We start from the raw sequence: 13165 nt of genomic DNA on the forward strand, positions 1-13165 counted from the left end.
CGATAGGGCATGAACAGGGAAAAGGGGGCACAAAGACATACTTTTCTTTCTTATTCTCATTTAAAATATCTAGCTTTTAATTATTTAATAATTATCTGAATCTTACACCCAAAGTTTTAATCTGATGTAAAATGAATAGAAGTCAATTACTGTATATAGTAACTATTAAGTCTAATATACCCTAGTAAGCTATAGTACTTTTTCCTTTGGGAAGGTACCATCTGTGCAGTCTGCAATTCTGTTGAAGAAAGATGTTGAATCTATTTAATTATTCTTGAAAAATAATTTATTTCTGTGCATTTTTTTTTCACCCTGCATTAAATTAAAGTTGATTACATCGATTAAGCATCATGAGGTGGAGGGTGGGGGGTGGTTCCCTATTTTCTTTTGCTGGGAGTTTGCAACCCTATTAGTTAGGTTGCTTAATATTTCTCCTAAGTACTCTTTAAAATACCAGAATAGGGAGGATGGTGCAGGTTTAAGTTTATTAGACTGATCAGTGTTGCTGAACTATGAAATATTTTGGGTGCAGTTGTGTTTTTTTTTACATACAGGTATAACAGAATAGCTTTAGTGTTGTTGTTTATTTAAACTTGAGTATGAACTTATACAAAATGCAGCAAGATATTTAAAAAACTGTTTTATTGATTAAAAAACACTATATATCAGATTCATATCGGTATCGGCAGATATCCAAATTTATGATATCGGTATCGGACATAAAAAAGTGGTATCGTGCCATCTCTAGTACAAAGCTAGTTTTGATGGGGGGTTTTCTCTTTAAGGGTTGTCGATAACATCCATAGCTAATTGATTAAAATTATTATTACTGTTGTTATGATAAAAAATAAATCTAACTGTGTGCACACTTATAGTTCTTTACCTTGTAGGATCTTTGGTCTCAGAGAGGATTTCCAGCAGCTCCTCGTTTGAGAGGAAGAAGAACCGTGGAAAGTAGAGACGTTTCTTCTCCAAGTAGTTATTAAGACCTTTGAGGATCATTTCCAGAAACTCATTGGACATTTGCAGTCTTTCCAGGATCTTGTCGATGGCTATCACAGCCAACACGTGCTTGTTCTGCATTGAAGAGAATCACCTTTAATGCTTTGTCCACTGTCAATGCGGGAAATTTGATCTTCATTGTCAACTCACTTCAGCACATTTAAAAAACTAGTTAGTACAAAACGTTTGAAATGGATTATTCTAAGTTCTAAGTTTATGTTCTTTTGGGTGGTAAACAGGCAACTACACACTTCAGTTTCACAGGTGTGTTACCAAAATGTTTTTTTTTATGTTGGCTTATTTGTAACATAAAGCTTTCCACTGGGTTAGCTATTAATACTAGAATACAAACGTTATATCACATTAGCTTCCCAGATAGTCACAATCTTGTACAGCACCATGACTTAGTTCAATGAGAAGTAGCACTAGTCTTAGTCATAGTCAGATAAATGTCTGATAAAGCTCTAGTTAAAAGGAAATACCATACAGAGTCCTGTGATAATACTAGTCCTGAATGAATCAGCACTTGTTTCTTTTTCACATCTTTCCTGCATCCAAGTTGGTGAGGCTGCACTGACAATTATACATAAGAGTTTGAAAACATCCTGGATGCAAATTCAGGACTCAGCTCATATCAATACACAGCACTGAGACCCACTGACAGAGAGAGCAAATTCAAATCCATCAGAAGAGCAAAATTCTGAGGGATAATGAGACAAATAACATGCACGGCAGCATTTGGTGAGGAACAATGTGCTATTTTACAACTGGCTCAACAGTGTGGCAGCCTGGAAACAGAAATGTTGAGTATACAGCTATTAACCAAAAATGTCAGAAAATTAGTGTAAAACACAGCCTGAAGTCTAGCCCAGTTGGCTTTGAGTGGCAGGCTGTGCACCCTGGACAGCTTAAAGCACAACATAAATACCAGAATTACAAATGAATGAAGTTACCATGTTGGAAAAGTGAGAAAAATGCAAAAGTGACCACTCCGATGACTAAATAATAGTGATCGGAGTGAGTTGATTTATTTATAAAACATTAACATTCAGGAGAAATTCACATTCCTTTTAGGTTTCTGCTTTGCATAAGTGTTGTCAATGCTGCTCTGAAGGTGACACTAAAACACTGCAATTTCTTCCTTTAACAAAATCCACTTTATGCTCCACACTGAGGTCCACCTGTCACACAGAGTCTAGAGAAAAATCTATGGTGGGAGAGAGCAATAGAGATTTCACCTGAGGCATGTCTAGCACCTTTGAAATATTTCAGCTCTCGTATCATCTCATCTGTACACTAATTCAATATCCTCTGGAGCTGTCACCCCCAGGAAGCGTCTAAATAAAAAGTCTGTCTAATTTCCAAGGTTGGACAGTGAACCTCTAACCCGCTCACATGAAGATTTTGGCAGTTCTGAAATGAAGTCTGATATCATCTTCTAGGAATGAAATAACAGACAGGAAGGAGCAGAGCCAGTGTGGAGTCAACATGAAAAAACATGGATGAACATTTGGTCTAATGGTTACAACACATAATCACAATGCCCGCGGTCTGATTCCTGGTCAGATGACCCGTGTTTGTGTCTCCTTAGATTGTGAATTTTTCAAAATTGTGCAAAATTTCATAAACATGGAGTAAGAGAAGAACAAGGCATTTCTCCCGATTGCTGGTCATGTACAAGAAGAAACAGGCACCAAAAGAAAACAAATCTGGTAAGGGGCTCCATACAGTAATGCACATGAAAAATCTATCAGGTAAAACAAGGAAGCATCAAGGCTATCTAGTATATATACTGGCTGGATAACTTGATCAAAGGTTTGACACAGAGACGTCTGGAAGCCAAACAAATGTTGGATGTAGAAGAAAGAAAAAGCCAAAACGATTACTGATTATACCTTGAAGGTAAAAATGGTGCAGACACGGTATCACCTTATGCTGATTTGCAATGATTTAGTCATCCTTAACACGTGGTTGCTCTTGACTTTGTAAAATGTGCTAAGTATAGGCAGTTTTCCCAAGGTTTTGTTTCCTACAAATATAGTGAAAGTAACATTTAAACAATGAGAGGTTTAAACTGTTCTAGATCGTGTTTTTTCCTTTCTTAAATCAGGCCAAAAGATACAATTTTAAAATACAGTAACCGAGAAATGAAAGCCTAAATCAGACGTTCAAGCTCAATTGCAAAGACAAGGCACATTTGATTGCATTTCTGTCAGCATGTAATTATTCTGACAAAGTGTTCCTGATTGATGAACTATGAATCTTCACATTTGTGATTTTGGTCCATTCTTTAGGAGTACATTGTAATAACAGGTCTATTTTTATATTTTATGTTGAAATGCTAATATTGCTTTATGGAGGTACTGTGAGGTAATGTAGATTCCTATGCACCCACAAAGGGTGGGAAGTGTTCCCAGCTGATATAGCAGGTCTTAAAAAAATAACACACATCCAGGACAAAAATTGTGTTGTCCTTTATTACACAATATGAGTATGAACTAGTCTTTGGCTAGTTTACTAGCTCATTCTCAGGTTTATTAGAGGTATATCTATATATGTGGTTATATATAGATAATATAATAAACACCATGCCAGTCGTCTTCTCTTTGTGCTCATAGGTAAGCTGTTTCTCTCCTTCTTCACTCACTCAAAGGAACTTGGGTGTGGTGCGCTGCATAGTTAAAAGGAAGCAGGTTCATAGAAATAAATCTTTTAAATTGATTTACCCTGTTTGTACTTTCAACTGAGCATGCAATAGTAAAGTAAGTGACACACTAATACAAGCAGCAAATAAAAAAAATAAAAAAAGACCAGGAAAATTAAGTGAAGATGGTGATGCTGTAAGGTGCTAGAAGATGAGTGGATCTTGAGCAACTCCCAGTGGCTGATGTGATGACAACAACCTGGGCAAAGACGTCCTGATGTGGACAGAGGATCTGACTTTGCTCACACTCGTGTCATAGCATGTAGTTGAGATGATTCTAATTTCATGCATCACTGATCAGTCTTATTGACAAAGAGAAGGGATGTACTGTTTGTCAGATTTTGATGCAGTACAAGATCATGCCAAGGAGGTATTTTTCTGTAACTGGCCCTCGTGTGGTGGTGAATTAAAATGAGCTTTAAGCAATGAACAAAATTTGAGAACAAAAAGCAGAAAAACATAATTTTTATGGCCATAATTACAATTTTGTCGGGGAACTCTTGTTTGAAATGATTTATGACCCCAGTTACAATGAAGTTGGGACACTGTTAAATTATAAACGAGAACGCAATGACTCGAAATAAATACATATTTTATACACAAGAGGAGATAGAAACATATCAAATGTTTAGACTGACAAAATTTGTTATGTTTTCAGTCTTGCACTGTGAAAAAAAACGTGTGTTTATGAGATTTGCATTGAATCATTGCATTTTTTTTTTATTTACATTACACACAGCATCGCAGCTTGCCTGGATTTGGGGTTGTATTACAGCAGCAGAGGACAGTTACAGATTTTGAGCTCATCACTCATCACTTTTTCCCCTTGTCATTACTGGTAGCGCTATACATTCACATTTATAAAAAGTTAGAGGAATTCCCTATCAAAACCCTATCAAAAATTTTTTTTTAAAAAAATAATTTAATTTTAGGGATCTGTTTAAGATCATTTTCTGGTGCCACGCTGAACTACTTTCTCTTTGGTTCAATGCACTAATATATATACAATATCCCCCATGCAAAATATTATAATACTATGCCATACCAATTTTTTTCCCCAACCTCATACTCTATATATTGGCGATACATCTCTTCCACTGCTTCCAAATAGTTTGATTTTTGTTTGACAAACTTACAATGAACCAAATCTGGCAAGAAGTCAAGTTGTTGAGCGCAGATTGTTTTACTGTGGTGTATGTGTGGCATGATACAACGCAACGATGAACGCTCTCCTTCCAACATAACGCTTCAGGACACTGCAGAAAGGTCAATTTAGAGCATAGGTTTACTTTGGAGTATGATTTCGCGGTGCAGAACTGAATCTGATACACCGCACTCAGGCTCGGTAACTGAAAGCTGTTGAAAACTGCTCGGTGGAAGCTGGAGGCCCAGCTCTAATGATCCTTTAAATAAAATCTGGCTAAATTTGAAACTGAAGTTGATGGCTGCTCTCTGGACGAATTTAAGGTCTACAGCCAAATTCCAGACGCACAGTCCAAGTGGTCAGAACAGGATTTCTAAATATATCTAAAAATATCCACCACACTGAAAGCAATCTGGATGGTCTTGAAAACATGACCTTGAATAGAAAAACACTGAAATCTATTGAGGTAAAATTTCTGATTTTTAATGAACCAATCCCCAAACTTTTTGATCACGCCTTCATAATCTATCCTTTTCTCTCACTCCAACAAATCTTTCTATTTACAGAATTTTCTATTAAATTTTTAATCCTTATATTGATACAACATTTTGGCCATATGTTACTTTAATAAAAGAAAAAAGTACATATAGCCTTTAGAAACTGAGCTCCATTATACAGGAAAAAAATTAAGTTTAAACTGTACTGCTTTAGTATTTATGCTGGCATGCTCAATAACACAGTGTAACATATCAAAGCAGCTTAGAGTGTACACATGAGCGTCTTTGTGTGCAGGCTGCCCATCCCTCGGTGACCTCATTTTCTTTGTGGTTCCATACACCCCTGCCCCTTCCAGACAAAATCCATAATTTCTATTTGATGGTGCAGTCAGGCTGGGCTTTCGGAGGACACTGCCTGAAATTGATGTGTCTCATTTCAGGTCTACTGAGGACGCCAATTACCCTTTGGAAACTCTTTGAGGATGCTCTTGCAACACTCACTTTCTATCCCCGCTCAGTTGTTTTTGCCTCGTTCTCCATCCGCTTCGGACTGATTCACTCTTATCGCATTCCCTCTGTCTGAATGCTCCCTTCTGCTTTGGCTGTATCGGTGTATTTGGCTGACATTGTTCTTTTTCTACATATTCTCACAATCTCTCAGTGTGCGTTTATGTTTATGTGTCTGCACGCTGACCCACCTGCTCAGGTTAATGCGCTGAATTTAATCTGATTACAGTAGAACACTTGAAATTTTAAGGTGTATGCTGTCTAGTAATAAATACATGTCCTGAGTTGGATGCGCTATAGCTATATTTGCATTTCAAACCACAGAACAAGTACAAATACACAGGTCTTTTTTTTTTTTGCTTTTCAAAGGAAATAGTGTTAGATCAAAAACACTCACCAGTGAAACCTGTTTCATGATGTCTCTCCATGTTTTATCAACAGTTGTGAATCGGCGTCCCTCTTCAGGCATCTGAACCATGATGTCTGGGGAGCTGAATATGGGCTCCAGGTACAGCCAAGTAGACTGCACCTTTAACCACTCGTCCAGAACTTCTTGGAGAAGCAGCAACTTGCCCTCCCATTCCCTAATGATAAAAATTATAATAACATTACTTACTGATGTGTAGTCATTTTGCAGTTAAAATGTTGCAATCAGATGCAGAGGGTCAGATTCAAGCTTTGGAAAAGACAAACTGATTCCTTTACATGCTATTATTCTTTTTTGTTTTGTTTTGAAATCTTTGCTATATAATATTTCATTGTTCACAAAAATAAAAAAGGTTGGTGCATTTAAAAAAAAAATTCCAACTGATTTTTAAAGTTTTTGTTTTCAATGATTACATATAATATTTGTCATCTTCATCCTGATCACAGTTATTTAAAAAAGAAAAAAAAAAAAAAAACACGACCAGGCCTAAACTAAGACCACACATGTGTGCTTTCCATGTCTTTGATGAAAACTCACACAACATCCATAAGACATTTTCTATAGCTGCTTATTATACTTGTACAATGACATGCAATGTTTCCCTATAAAACTGTTTCAGTTCATCATTTCAGACCTTTTACCTCTCTGTAGAGGTTGAAAAAATGATTCAAGCTCTTCTGATCTCAGCAGGGATTGTTGTGGGTACTTTAATCCACATGTGGCATCTGTTTAAATGTGAAGTCCTTCTGGAGAGAACTCATTAGCTCACTATCACCACAGCATCTATGAATAAGCCGTACATCTCTGGGCTTCTTTGTTGGTGTTTTGGGCAGCACAGATGCTCACAGAAACAGTCAATTTTGGCAGCTAAATTATGCAACAAGTTCACATTAGCAGTAAGGGCGGTGGGGCACAGATGTCTGTTTGCCACACAATCTCAGCCGAGCCCTGTAGCAATCAATACATAGACTGCCAACAGATTGCAGCTAAATAGTGAGTGTATGGAATTTTCCCCTTAATAACATTACACCAAACTTATTTTCCAAGCAAGCAAAGTAAAATTACTCAAAAGCAATTCCTCTTGACTCTCACCGTATTTCCACTTCAAAAGGTTTAATGAAGGGTGAGCCTTTCATGGTTTGTGTCTTCACAATGTGATCATCTAACAGCATCTGCACTTCTTCCACCGATGACAGGATTGAGGTGCCCGTCTCTCGGTAGCTAAGGAGATTAAACTCCATGTGATCCCACTCACTGGCCATTTTCTCCATGGCCTTCTCCAGTGAGTACTCCTTGCTGGCTGCTTCACTGATGCCTTCGAAGCTGCTCAAGTGCTGTTCCAGGTGCATTGATAGGAAGTTAGACACAGACACCTGATCATCAGCTGGCTCCAGGTAGATGCCAGCCAAGTCCGACATGGCATCCCAGTGACGTTTACGCAGGCCGGGATTACACAGTACCTATGAAAAAGTACATCCAGTCCAAATTACTTCCAAAATTTCAAATGATATTGTATTAAAGTCAAATACCAAATCTTACTCTTGATTTCTCACCTGCACCATAGGAATGTGATCCTTGAAGTCTTCCACCTTAGCCTTTATAGTGTTTGCTATATTAAGGGCATTGGGTACTTCACTTAAGGATTTCTCCAGCTTGTATAGAGCGCGCCAATAGTTGCCAACATCACCTTCTACCTATTTTGGGAATGGGGGTATTTTTTTTTACATAACAACAGGACATAAATAGAATTTATAAAAATTTCACATCAAGTAATTCAATAAAAATATTTATTATGTCATATTTTTGTACCACCAAATGTTTATTCATCAGAGCTATAATAACTTCTAGCAAAAGTTAAAATAACTTTTAGCAAAAATTTAAATAACTTTTTCTACTTAAGTTACGTCATAATGACTCATTAAACTGAATAATAAAGTTGTCTTCTCATCCTCGCTCCAAAGGTCAATTTCTTTAGACTCCCTTGTTAAAATGCCCAAATTTATAATAGAAATATGCATATGTGTACCACCTAGTCCAAAAAAAAAAAGGTTTGAGTTTCCTCCATTACTACAGTTACAGGGTGTTTAAAAAATAGACGCCCTCTTTAAAATCATATTATAGTTTAAAATTATGAATGACTGAAGCTGTGGTCAGCTGACTGACCATCTTGGAGGCCTGAACTGCAGTTTTGGATTTTGCTATCTGTGTGTGGACCTTAGGAATCATGTTTGCTAGCATTACATCATAACTTAGCTCTCCACTCTACAGCAGGATTTATAATAACACAAAAAGAAAATTTATTTTTTAATTTTTTTATAAATCAAAGAACACAGACATTAAACAAACGGACATAAAGGCAGAAAGCTAAAGGTTATTCCAAGATTTGTACTGTTGTTGTTGCCAAGATGTATAGAAATTTCTTTTACTTATGTACTAATCACATCATTTCATTGTATGATACCTTGGTGCCACTGGATTCTAACATGTCTCACACTCATACAGTAAGACAAATGGTGGGGGTCTAGTAAGGAAGTTGGGGGAAGCAGACAACTCCACAGGAAGAGTCTTTTGTCTCTTCGAGGACTCTGGGAGGTAGCAAGGGAGTGTGAACCTTAAAGTGTGAAACAGCTGTGTACTGCTTTTTGTTCCTGGAGAAGGTATTTAACTGAGAGCCATGTTAGACTCAGAAGAGACTCTGCTGACCGTCTGCCCCGCGATCATGCAGGCTCTCCACAAGCTTGGGTTTTCTGTTCTTTTGTGTTTTGATTAAAGAATGTTAGCTACTGCTCACCGCTCATCTGCAGGCTTTATTTAATGGAAAACTTCCACAACACAAGATGAAAAGGTAGATGGTTGCTATGAGTATTTAGGGTGTTTGCTTGCAAGTATTAAATGCTAGATTTAACAATGTGTTTTTAATAGTACAATTATTGATTGTAGTAGAGGCAGCAGCAGTGTTAGCAATGCTTACAGAGGTACTTATAGTAATAATAGCTGAGAATGTAGTTAATGAAAGAAGTACTTAAATAAGCATTAAAAGGAAAAAAGGAAAGGAGTTTAAGCAGAAAACGTTGTTTCATGTGGAGCTCTGCTCTGTGGAGCTCAACATCAGCGAAGTGAAAAATGCTGAGTGCTTTGCTGCTTTCATATATATATATATATATATAGTATGTGGAAGAATGGCTGTAATATAAAAGGGAAATGGCAGTGCAAATAATACTAATACCATCAGAGTATAATAAAAAGTACCACATGCAGTGATGTCATTATGTAAATAAGAAGGCACAAACAGATAAAAATGCAGTCAAAAAAATCCATCAGCTCCTTCAAGGGCTTTAGTTATACAAAGAAAGTTGACTAAGTTCATTTGATTTTTTTTTTTTTACATTATATTCATGATTTAATCTTATTGCTTTCTTACTCGGTCTACTCTTACTCTGACCAACCACTTTCTTATTGAACTACCCAAGTTAGCTGTTTTGAATGTTCACAATACTACAAAATAAGCTCTGTGTTATTTATGCATTTATATTTGTTCAGTTTTTTTTTTTGTTTTTTTTTCCCAGGGACTTGATAAAATGCACCATTCAACAAAAAAATAGAAATCTGAATCTTTATGACGGTCTGGATGCCCTTATTATACTACTGTTGGACCACTGAGGCTGTAAATAAGACAGAGAATGTCGTTGTTATATGAATGAAAATCAGAAAATTAGAACTCAGCTCAATCTGTCACCTAAACTCCCCAGTCACTCCTGCATTGAATACAAAGTAATTTTTCTACTGCTTTTACCTTGTCTGGGTTCACACTGGTGAGAGGTCCATGCAGCCACTTCTCACGCTGTTTTATGAAATCAGTAGCTGTCTCATAGAGGCGCAGGAATAGTGTCAACTTTTCCTGCGCCTTCTTCCGCTCTGGATATTGGGAAACAGACCAGCCGAAAGCCTCCTCGTCTAGATTTAAATCATTAATCTTTCCACAGAGGTAAGGATCAAAAGGTAAGAGTAGAAGTAAAATACAGAAATAAACAAAGACATGGAAAGAAAAGATAAAATAATGAGTAGATGCATAGTTGATTTATAAATAAGACATCAACACATAATACAGCCTGAGATAATGCCTGTGAACTAATGTACAGATATATATCTCTAGGCTTACAGGTAACAAGTTGTGATATACCTTTTCAGCAGCTAACTCCAGTTTGGTATTGAGGGCCTGAGCTTTTGTCAGGTACTTGCTGAGATTGGCTGTCTCACGAAAGGCCTTAAACTCCTCCACTTGTTTACTGTAGCTGTCCAGTTCTTGCAACAAGTGCTCACGGTACAACTGGAATGAGGGTAAGGAAAGATGTCCTTGTATTTTAGCCACCAGTATGTTTTCTCTACATTAAAATACACTGAAACAGAAAAACACAGACCTTAAGCCCACTCTGATATTGTTCCGTCATTTTGCTAACTATCTGCTGGTGTTCCTCAAAGATGGATGGCATACGTTTAAACCACTGGATTGTCTTTGTATTGAGCTTCATATCCAGTGTTGACAGGGTGGCAAACTCCACCAGGAAACACAACTGCGTGGCAGAGTCTGCTAGTCTTTGTTGCAAAAGAGGCATCTCTGTGGTCTCCACCTTTTTAATATAAGCCTGGATAAGAAAAAAAATTGTCATTTATATCTTAAAAAAAATGTACAGCAACCATACTAAGGTAGTTCATAAGTGTGAAGGAATGCAAGACCTTCCAGGCTTTCTGTAGCCTCAGCTGAGGGCCTACTACCAAAAACACTCAAAACCACAAGAAAAGAAATAAAAGACAAAGCTTACTGACTGGTGTTAAGTGCACACCATAACTGTTTTGTGAACAATCTGTAAAGGACAATTGTGCATGGCATAATGCAACAAGCCTGGTATGTGTGATTTTTTGGTGCAGTCACCTTAAGTTCCATCAGCTTTTGAGTATCTGGCGGTGTGCTCAGTGCCTTCTCTGAAATCTGCTCAAATTCATGACAGAGCCTGTGAGAGGAAGAATGGCATTAATTCAGTGCTGTATACGGAGGATTTCACAGATTTACAATCTTATTATGGCACCGCTTGGCAATAGAGAACACCACAGAGCAGCTAACATGGGGCCGAAAATCACAAAGAGCACTAAACGACATCCCTTATGACTTTCACAGTGTATTCTTTTAGAGTGACCAGCTCTTAAGCTTCCCTATGCATATTTCAGTAGTATCTGCCAAACAGAAGCTGCTTAATCCCTCTCAGCTTTTTTTTAATGATAACTTCCTTCAGATGTATTGGTGAACTATGCTGATGTAGAGAGAAAACACTCTTGCTGAGTATAAAAAAAGAGAACCAACTAACTTCTTGTTGGCTTTCTGGTGGTCATCTAGCATCCGTGTAACCAGTTTCTGCTGTATGTCCCGTGCACGCTTGACAAGAGACTGGATGAGCTTATAGGACTGGACCTCAAACATGCCAAGTCGTACCACCTAAAATCCATGGTATAAATAAGTGACACAGTTAACACAATTTAAGAAATGACCAGTGATAAATGATGCAAGAGCTTTTAAATAAGCCCAGTCAAAGAAACACAGATTTAAGAATTAGATTATTAGATTATTAGTTTTAAGCTTTCCCACTGTTTAGCTTTTTTGATTTGACACTATTTCAGCAAAATATATATCAGTATAACTGGAAGGAAACATGAAATGTTACAGAGTAAGTTATGGGACCTTGGTTTAAGGATTTTTTTTAATGCATTTACCTTGGAAGGCATATACCGGATCTCATCGATAAGCTTCTGGTAGTATAGCACCTGCACCATAAATTCCTGGAAAGAGTGCTGGTCACGGAGGACCTGCTCCACATCTCTTTCCGCCTGCCTCGATACCAGTGTGGCATATTTATCATACTTGTGGATGTACTCCTTGGGCCTGACACACTCAGCCCAGAATACCCTGCCTACCTCCTCCTGGTGGGCATGAAGGACCTCTGGAAGGATGATGGGCTTCAGGGTACTTCCAAACTGTGAGCTTGGCTGGAGAAAAGCAAAGTAAGGTATAAAAATCAGGGGGAAGCGTGCTATTAAACAGGGCTATATATAGAGTTGTCTCCTTACCCAGTCAGAGTACAGTTTGGTTTCCACACGAGGTATCACACTGACAGATCTGAGCATGAACTCGTACACATTTAGGAAGGCCTCCTCATATATTTTGAGGTTGGGCTCAAACTTGATCTCCCTGTCCTCCAAGATCAGATGCAGAACAAAGCCTGAGTGCTCACTGGCTCGTTCTGAACGCTAGGTGTCCAAATTAAAATGATACCAAAAAAAAAAAAAAAAAAAAGTGTTCACCCTCTCATAAAATATAAGCAAAATATATTTAAATCCCTTTAGCTTACTCAGTTTCTTCTTACCGGATCTTGTGAAATTAAGTGTGTATAGTCGATGATTGAATCTGTTAGAAGATTCTGCAGTTGGGAAGTCATCAGCGCAGCCACACAGTTGAAAAAAGATTCTAGTTTGGTCATGTTGCTTTTGAAAGGCACCAGTTCACGCTTGCACCCTTGGTGGTAAATGTTCTGTACTTCAAGGAGCCAACTAGGGCAAAAAGAAACACAACATCAGCTTCAAGATTACATTACGTTAATGAGAACCACACATGTCGATACCCGACAGTCTAACTGACCACTCAAAGCACTTTAACTACAAGCCACATTGATACAGCACTTTATTCTATTCACTTTAAGCATTTTATCTACCCTGGCCTATTTAGAATGAACTGTTAATCTAACATGTATGTCTTCTGACTGTGAGACGAAGGTGAAGACCCCTACAGACCATAGGGGGAACATGAAAATTCCACACAGACGGGCCTCAGTCAAGCT

At 37.7% G+C, this 13165-nt stretch overlaps 1 protein-coding gene across 3 annotated transcripts in view; it reads right to left on the reverse strand.

Annotated features, from left to right (window-relative positions):
* Nucleotides 1-13165, reverse strand: part of dnah7 (dynein, axonemal, heavy chain 7) — a 75466-nt gene that overhangs the window by 57597 nt on the left and 4704 nt on the right. For all 3 annotated transcript variants that reach the window (XM_076875345.1, XM_076875344.1, XM_076875346.1), the window contains exons 9-20: nt 12695-12878; nt 12399-12578; nt 12045-12317; nt 11642-11769; nt 11212-11290; nt 10700-10924; nt 10462-10608; nt 10075-10254; nt 7835-7975; nt 7374-7741; nt 6252-6438; nt 884-1077 (exon numbers count right to left, since the gene is read on the reverse strand). In XM_076875345.1, coding sequence (XP_076731460.1) covers nt 884-1077; nt 6252-6438; nt 7374-7741; nt 7835-7975; nt 10075-10254; nt 10462-10608; nt 10700-10924; nt 11212-11290; nt 11642-11769; nt 12045-12317; nt 12399-12578; nt 12695-12878 — 2286 coding nt within the window. The remainder of the gene's footprint in view (nt 1-883; nt 1078-6251; nt 6439-7373; nt 7742-7834; nt 7976-10074; nt 10255-10461; nt 10609-10699; nt 10925-11211; nt 11291-11641; nt 11770-12044; nt 12318-12398; nt 12579-12694; nt 12879-13165) is intronic.

The sequence above is a fragment of the Maylandia zebra genome, linkage group LG16 (assembly GCF_041146795.1).
Source record: "Maylandia zebra isolate NMK-2024a linkage group LG16, Mzebra_GT3a, whole genome shotgun sequence".
NCBI lineage: Eukaryota > Metazoa > Chordata > Actinopteri > Cichliformes > Cichlidae > Maylandia > Maylandia zebra.